The sequence below is a fragment of the Panthera pardus genome, unplaced genomic scaffold, assembly GCF_024362965.1.
Source record: "Panthera pardus isolate Hobbes unplaced genomic scaffold, ASM2436296v1 HiC_scaffold_25, whole genome shotgun sequence".
NCBI classification, from domain to species: Eukaryota; Metazoa; Chordata; class Mammalia; order Carnivora; family Felidae; genus Panthera; species Panthera pardus.
Window position 1 is genome coordinate 15052359 of NW_026526821.1, and position 24060 is coordinate 15076418.

At 55.5% G+C, this 24060-nt stretch overlaps 1 protein-coding gene across 3 annotated transcripts; it reads left to right on the forward strand.

Annotated features, from left to right (window-relative positions):
- The first annotated feature begins 4879 nt into the window (after window positions 1–4879).
- Window positions 4880–23874, forward strand: ZNF335 (zinc finger protein 335). Of its 3 annotated transcripts, none has more exons than XM_019458292.2 (28): window positions 4880–5264; window positions 5942–6192; window positions 7486–7726; window positions 8566–8643; window positions 8893–9192; window positions 9299–9439; window positions 10279–10425; window positions 11753–12005; window positions 12090–12267; window positions 13241–13353; window positions 14183–14201; window positions 14331–14447; window positions 14531–14607; window positions 14686–14846; window positions 15562–15794; window positions 16708–16801; window positions 16906–17000; window positions 19563–19822; window positions 20656–20767; window positions 20865–21239; window positions 22035–22177; window positions 22257–22411; window positions 22502–22605; window positions 22696–22773; window positions 22972–23055; window positions 23138–23203; window positions 23287–23368; window positions 23455–23874. In XM_019458292.2, exons 2-28 carry the CDS (start codon window positions 5992–5994, stop codon window positions 23580–23582), a joined length of 4035 nt encoding a protein of 1344 aa, XP_019313837.1. In that variant the 5' UTR covers window positions 4880–5264; window positions 5942–5991; the 3' UTR covers window positions 23583–23874. The 3 variants fall into 3 exon arrangements, with proteins under 3 accessions (XP_019313837.1, XP_019313836.1, XP_053746179.1); XM_019458291.2 differs by having other exon boundaries at window positions 4881–5264; window positions 9296–9439; XM_053890204.1 differs by lacking the exon at window positions 4880–5264 and having other exon boundaries at window positions 5512–6192; window positions 9296–9439.
- Window positions 23875–24060: the final 186 nt, after the last annotated feature.

Consider the following 24060-nt stretch of genomic DNA (forward strand, 5'->3'; position numbering starts at 1 on the left):
CTGGGTTGCTACACAGTCTCCCTTTCACTCTTCAAAGTCTGTATTGTTATTCCCATTTTACAGATGAGGAAACTACGACTCAGAGGGAATGAGGGCCGGCCAAGGTCACACAACATATAAATGTAGGTTCTGGAATACTTGCACCGTAGATCCAGCCCGACTCCAGACCCCATGTTACCCCTGGCTCATTCAACAACCATTTTCTTCCCAGTAGAGAAAGAAAAAATCAGACCTGGGTCTGGCCTTGGGAGGCCAAATCTGTTGAGGATGCTGGGAGATAACTGGCAGCATTACACTGTGGTATATGTTATGACAGAGGCATGTGGAACGTGCTAGAGGAAGATACACTAGGGAGAGAGCAACTCTGCTGGGAAGGAGTCCCGGAAGGCTCCCTGGAGGAGGTAATGCTTAAGGTGAAGGTGGGAAGATGAAGAGCCTTAGAAGGATCAGATGGACTTGGGGGGAGGAGGACTGCCCGACGGCATACACACAATGTGGCTTCTTTGTAGGTGTGGGACTATTTGGGCCACTTAATTTTTCTGTTTATCTCAAATCCATTCACTGCCCTTCTCCTGCTCCTTTTCTTATGGCAGAGGCTGGTCCCTGCAAACCATGCCTCCTGGGCTCCTTTGCCAACTGGCTTCTGGCTGGGTTCAACCACCGGGAAGCCCTGGTGAGAGATGAGAGTAAAATGAAAGGAGAAGTCAGGGCATTTCTCCCCATCCCGGTCAGCCTTGGGAGGGCAGGGGATGGCTGCAGCAGCCAGGATGTCTCCTCCAGAGTTGCGGCTTCTGCTAGAAAGGCTAGAAAGGCTCCTCTTTGTGGCCCCAGTCACTGGTAATGCCATCTCTTCCCTGCAGGGCTCCAGCCCTAGGGGAGGTCATGGCTTCCTGAGTCGTTGATAATCTCAAATTTGCCTCGGCTTCCCCGGGGGGGGGGGGGGGGGGGGGGGGTCGATCTTTCTGCTCACCCAGCAAACTTTGTAACTAACTCTCCATATTAGATTCCTCTTTAGAATCATCTGGCACAGATCTTATTTTCCTTGGGTAGACCTTTGATACTTTGTGTCTCTGCTTCGCAACCTATAAAAGGAGGGCTCATTGATTCATTCAACAAATAGGAATGTAGTGGCTTCCTCATGATGCAAAACTGTGCTAAGTGTTGGGAATATCACAGGCAACAAGACACCTTAAAAGACATGAAAATCCAGGGGCTGCCTATCCTTCATGTCTCTGTGATGATCAGATGAGATGTCTGCATAAATGTCACCTGCCGCCTGGTTTTCAGGAACTGCCGTCACAGGCAAACACTGTTTGCCTGCAGCCTGTTTTCTGAATCCAAGTGTTCTGGTCCCAAGGCCATACCCCACCTTTCCACCAATCCTAAAAGAGAAAAATTTAGGACAAATAAAAAGAAACCTTAATTTACACCATGGGAAGTCAACTTAAGGGACTCATTATCTCATGTGGTGGTACAGTTTCAAGCTATAAATAGGTTTTTAAGAACAGGTTTAGCTAACTCCATAGATGGCGTGGCACCGAGACAGAAGGTAGAGAAGGACCCTGGAGCACCCACCTGCTGAGTGCCTACTCTCAGCTCTGCTGCCCTCCTGGGGCATTTAGTACAGTGGAAGGAGCACTGGACCGGGAGTCAGGGAACCAGGGTTTGAATCCCAGCTCTGCTAACCATCAAGTACATGACCTTGAACTAGTCACTTCACTGCTCCTGCCCCACAGTTTCCTCATCTGTCACATGGGAATACTGAGAGTACCTAGGATCTCTGGTTGTTGGGATGATTACAGTTTAAAAATGACTATGAAGGGGCACCGGGGGGCTCAGTCAGTTAAGCACCTGACTCTTGATTTCAGCATAGGTCTCGAGGGCCATGAGTTCAAGTCTCACGTCAGGCTCTGCGCTGACAGGAGCCTGTTTGGGATTCTCTCTCTCCCTCTGTCTCTCTGCCCCTCCCCCACTCTCTCTCAAAATAAATAAATAAAATTTTTAAAAATGTTAGGGTTGCTGGGTGACTCAGTCGGTTAAGCATCTGACTCTTGATTTTGACTCAGGTCATGATCCCATGGTTCATGAGTTCAAGCCCTGCATCAAGCTCTGTGTGGATAGCATGGAGCCTGCCTGGGATTCTCTCTCTCTCTCTGCCCCTCCTCCACTCTCTCTGTCTCTCAAAATAAATAAACTTAAAAAAAAATTTTTTTTTAACATTTATTTATTTTTGAGACAGAGAGAGACAGAGCATGAACGGGGGAGGGGCAGAGAGAGAGGGAGACACAGAATTGGAAGCAGGCTCCAGGGTCTGAGCCATCAGCCCAGAGCCCGACGCAGGGCTCGAACTCACGGACCGTGAGATCGTGACCTGAGCCGAAGTCGGCTCAGGTCATTATCTCTTGGTTTGAGTTTGAGCCCCATATCCATCTCTGTGCTGACAGCTCAGAGCCTGGAGCCTGCTTCAGATTCTGTATCTCCCTCTCTCTCTCTCTCTCTGCCCCTTCCCCACTCGCACTCTGTCTCTTTTTTTTTTTTTTAATTTTTTGAAACATTTATTTATTATTGACAGACACAGAGAGTGAGCAGGGGAGGGGTAGAGAGGGGGAGACACAGAATCCGAAGCAGGCTCCAGGCTCTGAGCTGTCAGCCCAGAGCCCGACGCAGGGCTCGAACTCACAAACTGCAAGATCATGACCTGAGCCAAAGTCGGTCGCCCAAGCAACTGAGCCACCCAGGCACCCCTCTGTCTTTTAAAAATAAATAAATATTTGAAAATTTTTTAATTGTTTTAAATAAAAAATAAAAAATGCATACGAAGCACCTACTGTATCATTCGGTATTTGGTAAGTGCTCAGTAAACATTTACTAGTATGATTAATCCTCCCCAATCCTATTAGAAATTCACTGTGTGATCTTGAGCAAGTCTCTTTCTCTGGGCTTCAGTTTCCTCATCTGTAAAATGGGAAAATAGTAACCACCCTAGCTCAGGAAAGAACAGTTAAAGTATCACCTATTACTACTATTACTACATGAGCAACCGTACAACAATCGAAAAGTGTGGAGTCTGGGGCCACATTGCCTGGTTTCCAATCCCAGCTCTACCCCCTACTTAGATTCCTTTACTGCTCTGTGCCTGTTTCCTCATACCTAAAATGGAGACAATGATGGTAACTACCTCACAGGGTGGTTGTGAGGATTAAATAAATTAATGCAGGTAAAGTGCTTAGAACAGTGACTGGCACACAGTATTTTAAGTGTTGCGATTACTAAGCATACAGCACTTGGCACCTCAAGTGCTTGGGGCTTTGAAATCAGATAGACCTGCGTCTACATCCCACCCTCCTGGTGGTGTGACTTTGGACAAATCACCACCCTTCCCTGAACCTCAGCTTCCTCTTCTCTACAATGTAAGACGAGAACGACCCCTGCTTCCTTAAGGCACCATGATGCAGCAAAGTGCATGTGCAGCCTGGCACAGGGTAGGTACTCATTCAAAGTGTTTCCCTCCTCTTTCCCTCTTGGTTCCTCTTAGTACTTCTCTCAATGGTGTGCTCTGTCCTTCTGACCCAGACCCACTTCGCGGCTTCTAAGAAATCCCATCGGGGCTAAGGCCACAACTACAAACTGCATGTTTTGGTGGGAAGAACCCTGGACTGGCAGTCGGAAAACCAGGGTTGGCTTGCTTCTTTTTGTAATGGAAGGACTCTGACATGCTGTTTCCAACGTGACCTTGGGCCGTGAGCTTTCTGTCTTTGGGCCTTGGGCTCCTCAGTTCTGTTCCATGATGAGGTTGTTGCCTTTTATTTACATCATGACATTCTGCAATCTTGTGATTTGGTGCCAAAGACCAAGGTTAGGGTTGAGCCTTAGTTGGGCTGGGGATGGAATGGGTGCTGTGGGACTAGTCCTGAGTACCCCCAACATCCTTGGCAGAGGTGACTTGTCAGAGGCAGGATATACCCTAGTGGCAAGTGGTGGGGGTTGGGGGTGGCTCTGCAGAGCTGAGAAATCAGGTCCTCATTGGAAACCTGCTCAGGGAGTGCAGAACCAATCTGTCATCATCCATGTCGGCCCAGCTTTCCGGGGCTGCTCTGGGGGCCTGGTCCTGCTGGATGGGAGGTAGGGGGTGACGAGGGGACTAGGCCATCCAGAGGCCTCATGCTTTATTCCCCCTCTCAAAGCCTGCTCCTAGTAAAGGACCAGGGAAACCCCCTCATACTCAAGTACACACAAATTTTAACAACTCAAAGCACCTTTGCCCTTTTTTAAAGAGTTTTTTTTTTTTTTTTTTTTTTAATAGGGAGTTTTTTGAGATTCTTCCTCTCCCATCCCATTTGTGTTTTTCAATTGAGGAAAGTAACTAGCGCAACGCAGAATTAGGGACAAAGGAGAGCACCCGGCTTAAACAAAAAGTAGAGCCAAAGGTGGCATTTGCAGTATCAGGAGAAGGGCTGTACACCTTTAAATACACCTACACAGGTCTACACTGAGGAGGATTGTGGAGGAGGTCTCGACCTCCATCTCTATTAATGCAACAAATACGTAAACAAAGTTCACTAAGGGCCGCGCTTTGATTCCCTCCATTTTCCCGCATGCAGCCATCCGAGCTTGCCTCCCCAGGGCCTTGTTGTGATTTTGGACCAGCCACTTACAATCTCCCGACCCGTACAGTTCCCCATCTGGACAAGGATTATATGCTCCCCTCCCCCCAGGACATATCAAACCTAATCGGGAAGGATTCGATTAGGCTCGATAAGAGCGTTAAGTCATCGGTCACGAGCCAGGCGAAATGACTAATGATGTCTACTCCTCTCCCGCCAAGTTAAAACCTCCCGGTGGCCCACACTCTCAGGATTGGTTCCGGGAGGGGCGTGGCCAGGTCACTGAAAGCCACGCCCCCAGACGTGGGGCAGCCTTCGCCGCGCCCAACCCTGCGGCCCAGGGAAGGGACCCAGCAATGACGTTCCATAACCACTCCCAGTGTAACCCTCCGCCAAGCGAGAAAGTAGTCCCCAACCCATAGCGGACTCCGTCACCCATACTTGGCGACATATAAAATCCTAGACTCTCTCCGGACTGGACTATGGTTCTGAGGCCTCAGGGCGACCTTCCGACACACCGGAAAGCGGTCTTTCTCTGGGTTGGCGTAGGAAGTAGTTCCGGCCTACGGTGGGCCGATGGGTCCCTCCGCAGCGGGGGAAAGAGGATGGCGACCTCGTCGATGCCGGAGTCGGAAAGAAGCACGGCTACGAAAGCGTCAGGTGAGCGTCTGGTAGAGTCAGGTCGCCCCACTGCACCCTGCCGCGAAGTGGGGCCAGAATACGGGGATAGCCGGCGGCGAGCTCCCGGGCCGGCGGGGCTGTCCGAACAGGGCCCCGGGGTCCCAGGCCCTTTAGTCGCTCTCGCACTTGCCTGAGCGGAAACCCGGCGCCGCCACAAGATGGCGTCGGGCCTGGAGCGCAGGCAGCGCCGGGGACAGCCCCGAGTCGCCAGGCCCCGGGACCGTCGCTGTCAGCCCCCTCCGCATGGGAACCAGGGGAGGGGGGGAGCGAGCCACTGACCCAGGGGGCCTGCGGGCTGTACCACCGACCCTGCACCCGGGGGGACTCGGGGGGCCGAAGGGCTGAACCACTGAGCCCGGACAGGGCTCTTAGAGCGAACCACGCTGCGGGAATCATGGAGGGGAGACGAGGAGGGTCAAGATTACCGGCCACTGACCATCCTCCTGGGGCTGGGGAAAGGCTCTAGACTGGGAGGCCAGGCTTCTCGGTCCTGTTTTCCCAAAGCTCCTGTCTCTGTACACGAGAAAGCCCCTCCCCGTCGGGGACTCCGTCATTGCACCTGCGAAATGGGCACACGGGTGCAGCTAGGTGGGCCGTGGTTGCCGGGGCCGGGAAGGAGGCCCACCTGTTCCAGCCCGGGTCACCTCTTCTGGCAGAGTGAAGGATCCAGACCCTGCGAGTCCCTGTCAGGCGGCCCCCCGAGCCGATGGAGGAGAACGAAGTGGAGAGCAGTAGCGACGCGGCCCCTGGGCCTGGCCGGCCCGAGGAGCCCTCTGAGAGCGGCTTGGGCGTGGGCACCTCTGAAGCCGTGTCGGCCGACAGCAGCGACGCCGCGGCCGCCCCGGGGCCGGCTGAAGCCGACGACTCTGGCGTGGGGCAGAGCTCCGACCGCGGCAGCAGCTCTCTGGTATGGACCGTGCTGGCCGGCGTGGGTGGAGGCAGGGACCGCAGGCAGCATGCCTGGCAGCCAAGGGCAGCAGTCAGAAAGGCTGGCTTGTAACTAATATTTGGTTTTGGTTTACTGTGTGTCAGGCACCATGCCAAGCCCCTAACATGGATTTTCTCATTTAAGCCTCATACCTTGTGTTGCATATCCCTCTTTTCCACATCTTACAGGGCACAGAGAGCAAGCCGACAGAGCCAAGGTTCAAATCTAAGCAGTGGCCTTACCCACTCCACTCTCTTCCTTCTTTGAGACGCAGGTGTCCTGGTTCAAGTCTTAACCTCTACCTCCGATTCACTGGGAGACCTCTTTGAGCCTCATTCTTCTGTCTGTAAAATGGAGCAGGAATGCCTGCCTCATAGAGAATACTCTTGGAAATGCTTTGTAAAACTGTCTCCTTCTGGCTCTGCCATTCCTGGCTTTGTGATCTTGGACATGCTACCCCACTTCTAGCTCTCAGTTTTCTCATCTGTAGAGTGGGAATGATAAATACATATGCCTCAATAGGGCTTTTGTGAGGATTAAATGAATTAGCATATACAGAGCAATAGAAACAGTGCTCAGCACATAGTAAGCACTCAGTAAATATTAGCCATTACCATTGTTATTATCTGCAAGATAATGATTTCCAGGACATCACATTGTGGAGCTGCACGATGATGGACCCCATTTTGGGGTCAGGATTTCATTAATTCAGCAGAGATAGGCCTACCATTTGCCCAGCTTGTGCTGGACCCGGGGGATACAGCAGGACACAAGACAGATGTGAGCCCGGCCTTAATGGAAAGTACCGTCTGACCTAGGACATATTACTCTAGAGTGAACCATAACGGAGGGGACACAGACAACTGCGGCACTGAGGACAGAGGGGTCCTACTTTGGCCTTGGGGGTCAGGGTTAACTTCCTAGAAGAGGTACCAAGTAAATGGTGGTGAGAAGGCTGGGCAGGAATTAGCCATGGTGCAATGCTGGGAAGCATTTCAGACAGAGGAAATAGCTAATTCAAAGGCCCAGTGAAAATAGCTCTGCCTGGTTGTTGTGTGGGTGTGGGGATTATGGGGCCTCTTACCTTACCAGAGCCAGGGACCCTGAGACTTGTTCTTGTGTGGCTCTGTGACTGGAGGGCTTCTACTGGTTCTTTGTGGGGCTGACAGCGTGGATGCCTCTACTCACCGTGGCCAAGGAGCTCTATCTAGTGGGTGGCAGCTGGCCCTGCTCCATCCGTGGCTCCTAAAATCCCTGTTTCCAATCACCCAGGAGGAAGTATCTGAGAGCAGCTCCAGCACAGACCCCCTGCCCCACGGCTACCTCCCTGATTCCTCTTCTGTGTCCCGTGGGCCAGTGGAGGGAGTGACAGGCGGCCCCCCAGCACTGGTGCACTCCAGCGCTCTCCCAGACGCCAACATGCTGGTGTCCGACTGCACGGCTTCTTCCTCGGACCTGGGCTCAGCCATTGACAAGATCATCGAGTCCACCATCGGGCCAGACCTAATCCCAAGTGAGTCAGGCAGAGGGCAGTAAGAGCTGACCCACAGGGGTCTTCCTGTGGGGTCCAGCAGCACCAACCATGCAAACTTGGACACATAACCCTGCCACTCTAAGCGTATGATGGGGGAACGGTAGCCTCTGTCTCGTAGTGGTAAGTGAGGTGAGGATTTAATAAGACAGTTCAGTGTAGTGCCTGGCATGGGCATGTGATAAACACTCAATAAATATAGAAATAATAATACTTAATTTGTACTGGAGTTCGTTCTAAGCACTTTACATATGGTAGCTCATTAGTCCCCCCAGTGACCCCAAAAAATCTGGACGCTATTATCATCCTCACAGTCGAGATGAGAGTTTTGAGGTACAGAGGACCCACTGCAACCAGCAGGTGTTGGGCCATGGGCTCAGACGGTCTGACTCCAGATTCTGTACTCGTGATTGACCACACTGTACCTTCTGTTGTTAATGGTGTAAAGGCCACAGTCTTCAAATAGTCCTGGGGTGGTGTGGAAAGCCAACCCTGAGAAAGTGGTGCAGGGGCTAGGCCTTGACCTTGGAGAAGTTTGGAGACAGGAAGGGAGACTCTCCAGGTTTAGTGGTCAAAGGGGGGGCAGCTGGGGTAGCCATGGCATCTGTGTGACCGTAGGCCAGCTCCTGGGCCAGCGTGTCGTGCACACTAGACCTCCCAACAGCCCTGTTCTGGGTGGGGGCGTGGACAGGGGCAGGGCACAGATGAGGCTCAGGGGGGCAATGCAGCTGGTTCATAGTTGCATGGGTGAGCCAGAATGAATATGGGCGGTGACAGTTGTCATTGTCAGCTGGGAATCCCCTCCCCCCATCTCTGCCCAGGCTGCATCACCGTAACCAGTGCTGAGGATGGCGGAACCGAGACTGCCCGGTACCTGATCCTGCAGGGCCCGGACGATGGTGAGACCCCAGGCAGCAGACCCAGGGCGCCCTGCAGTGGGCGAGGGAGTTGGAGAGGGAGGCTCCGCCACAAACTCACTGTGTGATCCTAGCAGGTCGTCCTCTGCTCCGGGCCCTAGTTTCCCCACTGCCACTCTGGCGGGGGGTTGGGTTCTAGGATCCCTGGGCCTGCCTGGGAGGGACAGCTGTTGCTCATGGCCAACCTTCCCCTCCACCCCCCTGCCCTCCGACTCCCTCACCCACCCACAGGTGCCCCCATGGCTTCGCCGATGTCCAGTTCCACCTTGGCCCACAGCCTGGCAGCCATCGAGGCCCTGGCTGACGGCCCCACGTCCACATGCCTAGAGCCCCCCGAGGAGGCGCGGGGGAGGCCCAGCTCCCCAGCACAGCCGCCCCCAAGCTCTGGTACCGAGGAGCCAGACCTGCAGAGCCTGGAGGCCATGATGGAAGTGGTGGTGGTACAGCAGTTCAAGTGCAAGATGTGCCAGTACCGGAGCAGCACCAAGGCCACGCTGCTGCGCCACATGCGGGAGCGGCACTTCCGACCAGGTGCGTTGATGGCGGCCTGCCTGGCTGGGGCTGTGCGGGGGGGGGGGGGGGGGGGGGGGGGGTGCCGCCAGCCAGACGTGGCGAGCTTCTCTTCTCTTCACAGCAGCAGCAGCAGCAACCGCAGCCGGTAAGAAGGGGCGTCTGGTAAGGAAGTGGGGTACCTCTGCCAAGACCCCAGACGAAGAGGGGCCAGAGGAGGAAGATGATGATGACATTGTCGACGCTGGTGCCATTGACGACCTAGAGGGTAGGCCACCTTAGCTCCCAGGAGTGCCATCCCTTTCCCCATCTACAAATACCGAATTCCCTCTGGCCCACATGGAGGACTGGGAAAGAGGAATTGGTACACATGTGTGCCTCCGGTATAAAACAGGAGTTGGGGCTCTGGGGTCAGGACCTCTGTGTGCGGCTGTGGAGACTGCACGCTGAAAAAGAGCACCACCTTTAAGAGGGCCACGTTCACATTTGTCCAACAGAAATAGAATAAGCTGCATGTAAACTTCTTACATAGCTTTGTAGCTATGCTTTAAAAAGTTAAACAAAAGAGATAAAATTAAGCTTTATCAGAATTATCAGTGGGTTGTTTTACTTTGCGTTTTTATACTAGTCTTCTGAAAGCCAGTATGTATTTTACACTTAATTATCTGTTACTGAAAAAAAAAAATTACGTGTTAGTGTAGACAAGGCACAATTTCTCGGTCGTTGCATATGGCCAGTGGCTCCTGCACTGGATAGCATAGTCGTCACAGTCTATAGACTTCATTGTTTATTTCAATTATCTTCTAACAATGGCTATGAAGTGTCTTAAGAAACGGGCACCTTTTTCTGATTTTCATAGTGGAGCTGCCTGAGTTGGCGGTAGGAGTCAGGAAAGGTGCAGAGAAAGGGGCTTGGAGAGAGGCACTCATAGTCAGCTAGTGGGAGGCCAGGAGGGCTTTTTGGAGGGAGGCATCACTGGTTCATAGGCTTGAAGGAGGAGTAGGCAGGGATGGGAAGTGGGCCTCTTCCTAGGGAAGTTGGGCCAGGGATTAGGGCTGAAAGGGCGGGTCTGGCACTGATGCCCACCTTTGCTTGCGGCCCCCACAGAGGACAGTGACTACAATCCGGCCGAGGATGAGCCCCGGGGCCGGCAGCTACGGCCCCAGCGCCCTACTCCCAGTACCCCAAGACCCCGAAGGAGACCTGGCCGGCCTCGGAAGCTGCCTCGCCTGGAGACCGCGGACCTCTCAGATGGTGAGAGTTGGTCACGTGGGGCCGTGTGGGGGGCTGAGGGATGGCCTCCTTCCCTGCTTGCTTCTGTGGAGCCCTGGGGACTGAGGGTGCCACTTAGGGCAGCACATACCAAGTCAGGGTGACCTGAAGGCCACCTCATAAAGGGACGGCCCTCCGAGACCAAGCTTCAGAAACCCTGATAAGCAATATATCAGCTTTGTGACAGGGCCTCTTGGTGGTAAGATGTTGGAGCGCGGGAGAAGTTTGAATCTTTATAATTGAACTAAGAAGATAAGTTCTAAGTGTGATTACTGAAATGAGAACAAGTCTGAGGGCTAAAACTGTCCAAGAAACACTGGCTTGGAGCATTATAGGCTGGGGACTAGAAAGCACGATCATGGCCATGAATGGCCCCACCACCTACTGGCTGTGTGACTCAGAGTGTGTTATTTTGCCTCTCGAATCCCCTGTTCCCTTGTTAGGAATGGAGGTGATAGCATCTGGCTTTTCGGGATCGCTTTAAGGGGTAAACATACACACACAAAAACACATGATAACTGTTTTTGTATGTGCTGTATAGGGGAGATCGTTACACATTTTCAGTGTCTTTTTTAAGAATAGCGTTTTATTAAGGTCTGTATGGGAAGGCACACACATCCTAAGTGCAAGGCTTAGGGAATTTTCACAAGATGAATGCACCTGTGTAGCTGAGCATCCCAATCAAATTGAAGCAGGATCTTGCCAGCATTGTCTATGTCACTTTTAATTTTTAAAACATTGCATTGGAATACAATGGATGTTTTTGAATAGGTAGCACATTCAGACTGTTCAGACTTCAAAAGGTTAGGAGTGCATGCAGTGATGCTCTGTCTTCTCTCTTCCTCCCAACTGCCCTCCAGCCACCCGGCCTCCCTAAAGAAAGCCAATGTTAAAGTACTGCTGTCGTTCCCAGACCCTAGAATGTTCCCATGAGGTCACTAGAGCAGCACTTATCGTCTCCATCTGACAGATGGGAAAATGAGACTCAGAGAGGCACGAGGAGGCACCGAAGTCTGGTGTCAGAGCTGAGCTGGCACGCGGGTCTCTTGACGGGGAGGTCGCCAGCTCTCTTGCTGCTGCCGCAGACCGTCCTGTTTAAGTTGTGCCGTCTAGCAGCATGTCAGTTGCAGGAGGGGCCTGTGTCCACCCTGCCCTCTGACGCGGGCTGCCTGCGTCTGTCCCACGGCCTGACATGCCCATCAGTGGTCTGTGACAGTGGTTGAAGGAAGTATTTTGGCTGGCCTCTGGCACACCTGTCCACGTCTGTCCTGGTGCGTCCGTGGCTGATTTGCCACCATGTGCATGACAGGTGTGGAAGGAGAGCCTCTAGTGAGTTCCCAGAGCGGGCAGAGCCCACCAGAGCCTCAGGATCCCGAGGCACCCAGCTCCTCCGGCCCGGGATGCCTGGTTGCCCTGGGCAAGGCCGATAGGGGCCCCGTGGAACCTGGCGTGAGCCAGTCGGATGCAGAGAACGCAGCCCCCTCTTGCCAGGATGAGCCCGATGCCCCACCCCGCCGCCGGGGCCGACCCTCCAGGCGCTTCCTCGGCAAGAAATACCGCAAGTATGTGGAGCAGAGATGAGGGTAGGGGGAGACAGCCCGGCGGCCCCGGCCCAGCCACACCTCTTCCCAACACCCTCCTGGCAGGTATTATTACAAGTCACCCAAACCGCTCCTGAGGCCCTTCCTGTGCCGCATCTGCGGCTCCCGCTTCCTGTCCCATGAGGACCTGCGCTTCCACGTCAACTCCCACGAGGCCGGGGACCCCCAGCTCTTCAAGTGCCTGCAGTGCAGCTATCGCTCCCGCCGCTGGTCCTCGCTCAAGGTGCGCGGCGGGGAAGGGCAGGCGCGGCACGGGACCAACGTGAAGGTGCCAGGAGGGAGTGGAGTTGACGGGTCGTTCGCTGGCACCTTCTGCCCCTTCGCAGGGCACGTGCCTGGCCGCTGCCGTGCTGAAGGAGCTGAGGGGGGAGCCGCGGGCACTTCCGCAGGCTGCACGCGGCATAGTGGCGTCGCATCTTCAGGGGGGCTGTTCACGCCGCAGCCAGCACTGACGTGCCTGTTCACCACACGCACTGGCACATGGCAGGGAAACGGGCTTTCCCTGATTCTGTGTGTTAGAAAGTTTTCCGGTAGGTGGCCGTCAGGTGTCTCAAGAAAGGGGCTCTTTTTTTATCACTTACCCAAAAGCGCCAGTGGGCTTGCTGTGACCCTGAGCCGTTTTTATCCAGTACCTGGGCCTGGCAGGCAGGCAGGCACGCTCGGGTTCCAGGCTTGCGCAGCCTGGAGAGGTTGTAGGTATCGATAGTGCCATTGTACTGACCCAGGAAACCGTGGCTTGGCCAAAGTGAGGCAGAGAATTGGCCGCGGTGGGGAGTGGGGGCCACCCGAAGCACAGCTGGTCAAAGCCCCCGTGCTTTCTGAACGCGGTAGTTCCTCCCCAGACAGGGCCCCGTGACCTGGAAGTTGTTCTCCGGAGCCCTAACGGGGCTGGGCTGTGCCGGAGTACGCTGGGGCCGTGCCGCTTGGGTTTGGCTCCAGGCTCCGCTGTTCACAGGGTCACCGTGGGACCCCAGCACGTCCCTTCCCTGTGAGCCTCAGTTTCTGCCTCCGTCAGGTGGTGAGCTGGCACAGGGCCTGGTGCCAAGTAGGTGCCCGTGTTGGGGAGAGTCCCCAGCCCTCACAGGCTCTCCGGCCCTTCCTGCACTCGTTCTGGGAGCAGCTCTGAGGCTGTGGGCACAGGTTGGCGGGGAGGGGGAAGCCAGCCCCAGCCCACTATCCTCTTGCCTCTGTCCTAGGAGCACATGTTCAATCACGTGGGCAGTAAGCCCTACAAGTGTGGCGAATGCAGCTATGCCAGCGTCTACCGGAAGGACGTGGCCCGGCACGCAGCCGTGCACAGCCGAGACCGGTCAGTGTGCGTGGGTGGGGTGGGCCAGGGCAGGAAGCAGAGGCCCGGCGTGACCACATTCCCCCTTTACTGAGCACCTGCTCTGGGCCACACTATTCACAGCACGGCACAGACCTGCGAAAGATAAGGCCGTTCATCCCAGCTCATGTGGCTCAGAGCAGTAGCAGGGCCTGAAGGGTTCTTGTTCCGTCTCTTCCCTGCTATGAGCTTTGTAAGATGGGGACAGTCATTGTTGAGGGGATTAAAGGAGCTCAGTAAATGATCTAAAGATCTTGTAGACTCCCGACTCTCAGCACTGACAGAGCAGACATGGGACAGATGGGTGGAGGAAAATCCTTAGGGGCCCTGTGATTGCTCACTACGTTGTCGTTAGATCTACAGCTTTGGGAAGGAGTTCACTCTGCTTAGGGTGGTACGTGAGCAGAGGTCGGATACAGGAATTCAGGAGAAAAGTGACTTTCAAATTGTGCTTGTGGGAAAGGTTGCTCTCCATGATGCTAATGGGTTTTCTTAAGAAAAGGGGAGAGCGGAAGTAAGATTAGAGACACCAGGTTGAACACCTGCTTCGCCAGCTCTTTTCTACAGGACTTCTCAGGGCCTTTAAAATGCACGTGTATTTTGTGACAGGAAGAAGGCACCATTCTAGAATTTGTTTACAGCGTGCCTCTTAGCATTTCCTAGCAAACTCCACTTGGGGAAGCCCTATTCTGAGAGAAGGGCTTGGCTGGGCAGAAGGGACACTCAGGGCTGAGACGGTCCGGTCAATGTGAGAGAGTTTGTGGTGAGGTTGGGGAAGCAGTGGTCTAACCTCTATGCCTTTCTTCCTCAGGAAGAAGAGGCCAGATCCGGTGAGTCTGGGGCCTGTCCTGGGAAGGGAGCCTGCTTGAGGGCTGCTTATCAGGTGGGGGCAGGAGGTGAGGTCTCCCCCTCTCTCCTCCCCTTCTCTCTTCATCTGGTCCCGTCTTGTCCCTTCCCAGACTCCGAAGCTGAGCTCCTTCCCGTGCCCTGTGTGTGGCCGTGTGTACCCCATGCAGAAGAGACTCACACAGCACATGAAGACACACAGCACTGAGAAGCCCCACATGTGTGACAAGGTGGGTGGGGCCAAGGGCTGGGGGCAGGGGCTCAGGGTCTCCCTGGGCAATCTCCCATCTCTAACTCACCCTACCCCTCACAGTGTGGAAAGTCTTTTAAGAAGCGCTACACCTTTAAGATGCACCTGCTCACACATATCCAGGCTGTCGCCAACCGCAGGTATATTCCTAAGGAGGTCCCTGGGGCTGGAGCACCCCACCCGACCCCACCACTGAGCTTTCCTCCAACCACCTCCAGGTTCAAGTGCGAGTTCTGTGAATTTGTTTGTGAGGACAAGAAGGCACTGCTGAACCACCAGCTGTCCCACGTCAGCGACAAGCCATTCAAATGCAGCTTTTGCCCCTACCGCACCTTCCGAGAGGACTTCCTGCTCTCCCACGTGGCTGTTAAGCACACAGGTCAGGCCAGCCCCACCCTGGCCTGAGGGCAAGTTGGTGAGCCCTCCACTTGCCATGCCCCTAGGCGGCAGGCTCGGCTTTGTCCTCTTCCTCCCCCTCGGCAGGGCAGCCAGCCGGGCTTCTCAGGTGTCAGGACATCCCCTCTGGGGTGTCACCAGCTCTCTTGGGCTAAGCCAGCTCTTCTCTGTGTGGCCAAGGGCTAACTTGCTATGAGAGGGAGTCAGAGCACCTACCATGTGGTGGTTGCCAAAGTGAGTTCTGTTTGTGTCTGGAGCCCTGTCTGTACTGGGCGCTGGGTGCTGGGGAAGAGGAGTTTCTGGAGGCCCCAGTCTCACACGTGAAGTGGGAGAAGCAGCGTCACATGCTCGGCCCACAGAAGGCGGACAGAACAGTCGGTTCTTTCTCCTCCTCGCGCGCAGCCCTCTGATGGGCACGCTAGAGATGAGACACCGTGGTGGGCCAGATCCCTGTCTACCCGGGAGGGATGGTTCGTAGAAGTGTGTGGTCACCTGACATGAAAATAAGACGCTCCTGGGAAGGCTGGGAGTGCCGGAGGTGGGCCTGGTTCCTCTCTGTCCTGGCCCAGCAGATCGGACAGCGGCGTGTGTTGGGAGCGAAGCCCCAGCAGTGAATCCCTCAGAGGGGTCCTTGGGACTACGGAAGGCTTCCCAGAGAGGGTGGGGAAGCCTAAGCGTCCCTTCCCGTGTGCCTGCAGGGGCCAAGCCCTTCGCCTGTGAGTACTGCCATTTCAGCACCCGGCACAAGAAGAACCTCCGCCTGCATGTACGGTGCCGGCACGCAAGCAGCTTCGAGGAGTGGGGGCGGCGCCACCCTGAGGAGCCCCCTTCCCGCCGTCGCCCCTTCTTCTCTCTGCAGCAGATCGAGGAGCTGAAGCAGCAGCACAGCGCGGCCCCCGGGCCACCCGCCAGCTCCCCAGGGCCTCCTGAGGTAAGCTCCGCCAAGCAGGCAGCAGATAGAAGGGACTGGGGAACATGGGCCAGGATGACCGTGTCCTGTCACCCCTCCAGTCCCTGGCATCCTCATTTACACATTGAGGTGACAAAATGGCCCCAGCTTCTCCAGTTGAGCAGATGGGGTCACAAACATGTCAGCCCTAAGCTCAGAGTGGGCGTGGCTTTCCAGTGCTAGTAATAGAGAATGGAAATATGAGTTTAATTGTGGCAATAGTTCATTTTTCTCTTGCATAAAAGAAGTCCAAAGGTTAGCAGTTTAGAGCTAGTTTGGCAGCTCTGTGGTCAGTCATCAGGGACCAAGTTCTCTCAGTATTTTTTCCCAGTCATCCTAGGCATACGACTTTCATCTTTGTGGTTGCCTCATGGTCCAGTATAGCTGCAGGAGCTCCAGCCTTCTAGCCACATCCCAGGCAAGAAGCAGGAGGAAGGGATGGGAGAAGGGCAGAAAGGAAGCCTGCCATCTCTCCCGTCTGTCTTCCTCGTGAACTTAACCGGAAGCTCCTGCTTAGCCACAAAGCCACGCTTTACCTAGCTGCAAGGCAGGCTGAGAAGTATAGTCTCATAGCTGAGTATACCACCTACTCTTTTTGTGCGCCAGAAGATGGACCACTGCGAAGTGCTGGTAGAACACAGCCTCTAGTGTCAGTCTTGTGTTCAGACCCCAGTTCTGCTACTTACTCGCTGTGGGATTTTAAGCAGTCGCTTCATTTCTCTGAGCCTCGGTCAGTTCATCTGTGGCACCGAACTGATAAATACCTGGCATTGTAGTTGTGTGAAGATGAGACAAGCCGGCAGATGTGAAGTGCCTGACACAGAGGAGGTGCTTGGTAACCAGTGCTCGAATCTGAGCTGCCCCCTCTCAGGTTTGGCCACACCCCACCCCGCAGATTCCCCCAGAGGCAGCACCTTTCCAGGCACCTGAGACCCCCCCACTGCTCTGTTCCGACACCCTTGGTGGCGCCACCATCATCTACCAGCAAGGTGAGCCCTGGGGGAGCGGGGCAGGGGCGGGGCACGTGCCGGGGCTGGAGGAGGGAGAGAGGGGGCCCCGGCCCATCCTAAGGCTCAGGTCTCACCCGACCCAGGAGCTGAGGAGTCAACGGCAATGGCCACGCAGACAGCCTTGGATCTGCTGCTGAACATGAGTGCTCAGCGGGAGCTGGGGGGCACAGCCCTGCAGGTGAGCTGCCCGGGGCCGCCGCCTCCCCCGTGCCGCCACCTTAGGCGCCCGCTGTGCACTGGACACTGGGAGGGGAGGAGGGTGGTGAGGCAGACGTGCCCTGCCCTCGGGGTGCGCCCAGTTAACTGGGAGACGGTCCACTGAAACCCTGTGGGCAAACACAGAGGAGGGGGACCCACTGTGCCAGGGAGGTCAGAGGGGCTTCCGCTCAGCTCCAGTCACCAGCGGCCTCTGCCAGGCTGAGCGGTAAGCGCTGCTCTCGTGGCTTCTGGGGTCCCGCTGGTTCAGGTCTCCTAGCTCTGCGGCCGCCCTGTACTGCAGGTCCCAGCCAGCTTCTCATCCAGCCTAGCACCCTCGTTCCGCGACACCCCCTCCCACAGCCCGGAGGCTCCCAAGGCTCCCTCCCCTCTAGCCTGTCTTAGCCCTGAACCTCATGCCCAGCAGACCCCCTGCCACCAGCTCATCATCTTCACTTCTGCCGCCTTCTGGCCGCCTGGGGTCACCCTTCCACTACCCCTGCCCTGCCCGCACTGCACACCCCACACTCCTCTAAGGTAGGGAGAGGTTTGTTATCGGTCTCCCAGCCTCTCGAAAAGATGTAGAATGTGTGTTGAGATGATAAATTCCAGGAACTGGGAGCAATGATGTGCTTCCAGGGGCTGGAGGGCAGACAGAACTCTGTGGAGGGGGGGAGCCTGGTGTTGGGCCTGGGGACCTCCGTAGGGTTTCATTATGCCTTTGGGGGTGTTTGGAAGTTCTACGTTTTTAGTTAGTTAAATCAGTCTTTCATGGTTTTTGCCTTTGCTATCATCCCTAGAAAGGCCTGTAATCACCCCAAGATTATATAAACATTCGTATATTCTTCTTAGGGTTTCTTTCTGCTTAGGGTTTCATTTTTTTACACTTAAATCTTTACTCCACCTGGAATTTATTTTTGGTGTATACAGAAAGGTAGGGGACTCGCTTTTTTTTTTCCCCAAAAGTTGTACAGTGTAGTATATCAAATCTTCCCCTGTGGTTGGAAATGTCTGCTTTATCACGTTCTAGATTCCCATATATATAGGAGCCCATTTCTATACAAGTTCTGTTTTATTGCTGTCTGTTGTTCTCATGCCAGTTTTTTTTTTTTTTTTAAATCTGATTACAAAAACATATGTTAAACCAAAATGACCATTAGGAAATGTTCTATACAGAAAGTGAAGGTCCTGAACTCCCCCCACCCCCCCCCCCCCCCCAGCGGCAAATAGGCATGTCTCCAGTTTTGACCACATACAGGCTAACATGGAGACATTGTTTCTAAAAAAGATGGGATCACACAATTCATGCTCATCAACACCTCCGCTTTTGCTTGCTCGGGAGTGTGTGAGGCGTGGCCTGGCCGGCACACAGAGTCCTCTCTGTTACTGTTCCCATTTCACATCCCCAGGCCACTACACCGTAGAGATGCTGTGAGCGCGTGAGCGCGTTCCGTCCTATATTGCTTGGGTTTCCAGCTTTTTGTCAATCAGGGCAGTGCTTTAGTGCACATTTCAGGTGGTCCTAAAACATTCTTTAGTTGTAAAAAAAAAAAAGCCTCCTAGAAGTAGAATCGGCGGGTCTGAAGGTGTGAAGCCTCATAAAAAGACAGTTTATGTGACCACCTCTCGAACTGCGCTCCCTTCCACCCTTGCCAACGCTTGGGTATCCCGAGCTTTAGAAATGTCTTCCGCATGGCAGAAGTATGTTTCATGGTTTTGGTTTTTTATATATATAATTTTATAACCGTAAATGAGTTTGAACTATGTTCGTAGACCATTTTATTTTCTGACTTGTGTCCTGTATCTGTTTTTGTATTGTTGGTGTTTTTAGCGTCACTTTGCAGGAGCTCTTTGCAGATGAGGGAGACTCCCCTTTTCTTGTATTTATTGTTAAATGCCCCCTCCCCCCGTTTCTTCGTTTTCTAATTGCAGTTTATGGTTTGTTTTGCTGTAGGCTTTAGCATCTTTTTCTGTCACGATTATAGAAAAATCTTCCCACCCCAGATCATAAAATATTCATCCACATTTTCTTTTCATATACTTAGAGTTTTATTACATTTCGGTCTTTAATCTATTTGAAGCAGGCTCTGGAGCAAGATGTGAGGTCAAGCTTTTTTCTTCTTAAATGGTTTGCTAGCTGTCCCTTTACCAGGATTTCTCAATCTTGGCCTTTTGTGCCAGATAGTTCTTCGTTGTGGGGGCTATCCTGTGCGTTGTGGGGGCTATCCTGTGCGTTGTGGGGTTGTCAGCTGCATCCCTGCAGGTAACTCCTAGGTGCCAGGACCACCCCTCTTCCGATTGTGACCACCAGAGAATGTCTCCAGACGTTGCCCGACGCCCAGGGAGGGCAGGGTTGCTCTCCCCGGGTCTTGTTTCTTTGCAGGTGCCAGGCAGGGCTGGGAGAGCCAGGGGGTGTGTTAGATCACACAGTGGGGTTTGTACAAATGAGTGGTGGTGGCACGGGCCCTGGCCAGTGTGGGTGAGCTGTGAGGCCCCGCGTGCCAGCCTCTGTACCTGCTTGTAACGCCCTCTGGTTCCCTCACAGGTGGCCGTGGTGAAGTCGGAGGACGTGGAAGCAGAGTTAGCCTCCCCTGGCGAGCAGCCTTCCCCGGCAGGTGCCGCTCCCCAAGTGGTCACCCTCCACGTGGCAGAGCCGGGGAGCAGCCTGGCAGCAGAGAGTCAGCTGGGTGCCCCCGACCTGCCCCAGATCACCCTGGCACCCGGTCCATTTGGTGGGACTGGCTACAGTGTCATCACAGCACCCCCTATGGAGGAGGGGACATCGGCTCCTGGCACACCTTACAGGTGAGACCTGCTGCCCGCAAGACCCCCTTCAGCCATTTACAAGGTGTGCTGGGAGGTGCCAGAGAAGGGCTCTGCCTGCTCGAGCTTAGTTGGCAGGAGGCGAAAATCCTAATACATACCATGTGATTAGCCATCGGAGTCTCTCTTGTTAGGAGGTTGGAAGCTACTATTTTTTGGTCTCGTAGATGTTCCAGGCACTAGACCTAAACACCTAAACATTTGGTGCACTCACCAAAACCATTCTCGTGAGATCCAGGTGTCCCTCATCTCACAGGTGAGGAAATAGGCCAGGGACATGGAATAACTTACCTAAGGTCAGATATGTAGTGAGGAGTCGAACTTTGGGTTCCAAAACCATGTGCCCTTTGTTCTGGGTGATCCCTGAACACACCTGGGTGATTCCAGTTCTGACCTCCAGAGCCAGCTCGGGCTCCTTGCCGGCATTGGAGGCCTGACAGCTGCCCTGTGTCCTCCACACCCAGCAAGTTCAGGGCAGAAAGACTGTGTGCTCGCTGCACTCCTGGGCAGCCTAAGAAAGCCCTTAATCCAAGCACCAAAGTACCACAGTGTGTGGCCGGGGTGGAAAGCAGGACCCCTGGGCTGGCGGCAGGCAGCCCAGTCTCCACATCTGCCCTCCACTCTCGGCCCCTGCTTGCCTCCCATGCTGGCCCACCCGTTGCCGCACTCGGCCAGACCCGGGCTGGAGCGCTGGGCTTCGCTGCCTCACCGCCATCACCCCTCAGTTGATGACTTGCTCGGGGAAGAGGACTCCTGTGGCCTTCCATCCCCTCCTAGAACCCCACCTCACTCCTCCCCCCACTCGGTGCCCACAGCGAGGAGCCCCCAGGGGAGGCAGCCCAGGCCGTGGTCGTGAGCGACACCCTGAAAGAAGCTGGCACCCACTACATCATGGCAGCCGATGGGACGCAGCTGCACCACATTGAGGTGAGGCTTGGGGTGGCTGACCCCGCCCCCGCTCCCCGTCAGTCTCCCCCCCCCCCCAATCCTCCCCAGTCCGTCATGCGCCCCCATCTGTCTACAGCTGACTGCAGATGGTTCCATCTCCTTCCCAAGTCCGGATTCGCTGGCCCCTGGAGCCAAGTGGCCGCTGCTGCAGTGTGGAGGGCTGCCCAGAGATGGCCCTGAGCCCCCATCTCCAGCCAGGACCCACCGGGTGGGAGACCCCCAGGGCTCTGCCTCCCCACCTCCTGCAGCCAGCAAAGCCCCGGGCCTGGTAGTACCCCCCTCACCGCCACCTGCAGGCACGGCATCATCAAAGAAGTTTTCCTGCAAGATCTGTGCCGAGGCCTTCCCTGGCCGAGCAGAGATGGAGAGTCACAAACGAGCCCACGCCGGGCCTAGTGCCTTCAAGTGCCCCGACTGCCCCTTCAGTGCCCGCCAGTGGCCCGAGGTCCGGGTAGGTGCTGCCCCCTGGTGCTCATCTGGCCACTTGTTTGTGTAACAGACTTTAACTGAACACCGCAAGCCGGGCCCGCTGTCCCTCTCTGGGGTCGGAGAGGACTCTGAGGCCTCGGCATTGAGGGAGCTCTGTCTGGTGGGGAAGCAAACCAGATGGTGTGACTAATGCCCCACGGTGTCCCCAGTGTGAACAGAATGCATATGGCGGAGCAGAGACAAACCGGGAACAGGTCGCGTGGACTCGGGGTGCTGGCAACAACCAGGCTGGGCCCGTAGGGGCAAAGGCACAGGCACGGCAGCACCAGGCACGTTTAGGGAAACACAAGGCCTCTAGAGTAGGGAACGCACACGGTACGAGGAAGGTGGTGGAGACCATGGAGAAGGCGAGGAGGGAGCAGTTCTGGGTAGGAGGCGGGGGTCCCTTTTGAGGACCACCAGTTTTCACTGCCACCGTGCACCAGATCCTCACAGCAGCTCAGTGAGGGGAGCAGGGCCTAGAACCCTAGAACATCAGGGCTGGAGGAGACCTCCAGGGAGGGGTTCCTTCATCTGAACCTGTACCTTACGTGACAGGGCGGTAACCTGAATCTAAGCAGGGACACGACTTCCTAAGTGACCTGATGGCGGGGCCTGTGGCTTTGCCCTCTCTTGGCACACAGCAGCACCAGGTCTTGGTCTGGTTTGTACTTGTCACCCAGTTCTTCCATCTGAGGACAGACTCCCCAACAGTTGTCTCGGTGGGAGGCTGCTTGTCCTCACCTGGCCAGTGCCCCTGACTCTGCTTCTGCTCCAGGCCCACATGGCACAGCACTCGAGCCTGCGGCCCCACCAGTGCAGCCAGTGCAGCTTTGCCTCCAAGAACAAGAAGGACCTGCGGCGACACATGCTGACCCACACCAACGAGAAGCCTTTTGCGTGCCATCTCTGCGGGCAGCGGTGAGGCTGGGGACAGGCAGGTAGGGGCTGCTGGGCACGCGTGACGGGACTGCCCTGAGCCTTCTTCCCTCCCCCACAGTTTCAACCGGAATGGGCATCTCAAGTTCCATATCCAGCGGCTGCACAGTCCTGATGGGAGAAAGGCGGGGACACCTACTGCCCGGACCCCAGGCCGGACCCCCACCCAGACCATCATCCTGAACAGTGATGATGACACGCTGGCCACGCTGCACAGTGAGCCGCCCCTGGGAGACCAGGGTGGGTGCTGGGGCACCTCAGGTTTCCCTGGATCCGCTGTGTGAGCACCCTCTCTTCTCTGCCCAGCTGCACTCCAGTCCGGTCATGGGGTCCTGGGGCCAGAGCGGCTACAGCAGGCACTGGGCCAGGAACACATCATTGTCGCCCAAGAGCAGACAGTGACCAATCAGGTGAGAGCCTGGATTGGGGCCCTGCTGGCAAGTCACAGGCTGGGGTGGGGGCACACAGAGCTGAGGCTAGAGCTGACTTGGTCCTGGCAGGAAGAAGCCACCTATATCCAAGAGATCACCACAGCTGATGGCCAGACAGTACAGCATCTGGTTACCTCTGACAACCAGGTGAGCACCTGCTCAGCCAGGAGAGCCCGCCCTGCCCCTCCCCCAGACTCCACTCTGGGGAGGACCAGTACTTCCCCAACCACTCCTCCCAGGGTCTGTGCGGCTGCCATCGTTGATGGTGGGTGTCCCTGGCCCCCTGCTCAATCTTCCTGGTTCAGCAGGGCCCCCAGCGCCTGCCTCTTCTCCACCCTTCTCCAGGTACAATACATCATCTCCCAGGACGGAGTCCAGCACCTGCTCCCCCAGGAATATGTCGTGGTTCCAGAGGGCCATCACATCCAGGTGGGCCAGGCCTGGGCAGGGATGGGAATGAGGGGAGGGGTGGACAGCCTCTTCAATCACCAGATCGGCTTCCTCTCTCCAGGTACAGGAAGGCCAGATCACACACATCCAGTATGAACAGGGGGCCCCGTTCCTCCAGGAGTCCCAGGTAGGACCTTTGGGGAATTGTGCAGAGTTGGGGCAGAGGCAGTACTCCTCCAAGGCCACATCTCACTGGCTTCTCCCCTCTAGATCCAGTATGTGCCCGTGTCCCCAGGCCAGCAGCTTGTCACACAGGCCCAACTGGAGGCGGCAGCACACTCAGCAGTCACAGGTATGGGGTGGGACCCTGAAAACCATGGGGACCCAGCCCCAGCTTCTGGGGCCTCAGGCTCACCGTCCTTTCCCCTCCCCTGGCAGCGGTGGCCGATGCTGCTATGGCCCAAGCCCAGGGCCTGTTTGGCACAGAAGAGGCAGTGCCTGAACACATCCAACAGCTGCAGCACCAGGGCATCGAGTACGACGTCATCACCCTGACCGATGACTGAGCCCCAAGGGCCCAACGCAGACCGTGGATATTGGGGCCAGCCATGTTAGGGGTGGGGGGACCCAGTGGGACTCACCTCCCTGTTCCACCTTAGGGTCTCCAGACACTGGGCAGCCAGCATCCTGTCACTCTAAGAGAGCCAGACCTGTGCTGCTGGCTTTAGGGGACAGCCATGGGCCCCAGCCAGGACATGCGGGGTGCCCTAGCCTGCAGGCAGGCTTTGGGGAGAAAAATTTATTTTTGTTTGGATGGACCCACTGGCCCCTCAGTCTCAATAAAGGGACCAGAGTCCAGTCCTGACCATCTTACTTTGTCGGCAAGGACTTGGGAAACAGAGAGGAAGAGCCTGTCACAGCTCCCAGGAGCTGCCAAGCCCCACAGTGCGGCCTGCCCGGCCTCTCAAAGTGCAGTGGCCCGACAGCAGGGCAGGCCCTTGGGGCAGAGGCCTGATACTGGGACAGATGGCTGAGCTGGTAAGA

Excerpts from the sequence above, each read along its gene's own strand:
- ZNF335 (XM_019458291.2), top strand. The coding sequence starts at position 5,992 with ATGGAGGAGAACGAAGTGGAGAGCAGTAGCGACGCGGCCCCTGGGCCT. Across the intron at positions 12,006-12,089 it reads CTCGGCAAGAAATACCGCAA|GTATTATTACAAGTCACCCA; the intron begins GTATGTGGAGCA and ends CCCTCCTGGCAG. Across the intron at positions 23,204-23,286 it reads CGTTCCTCCAGGAGTCCCAG|ATCCAGTATGTGCCCGTGTC; the intron begins GTAGGACCTTTG and ends TCTCCCCTCTAG.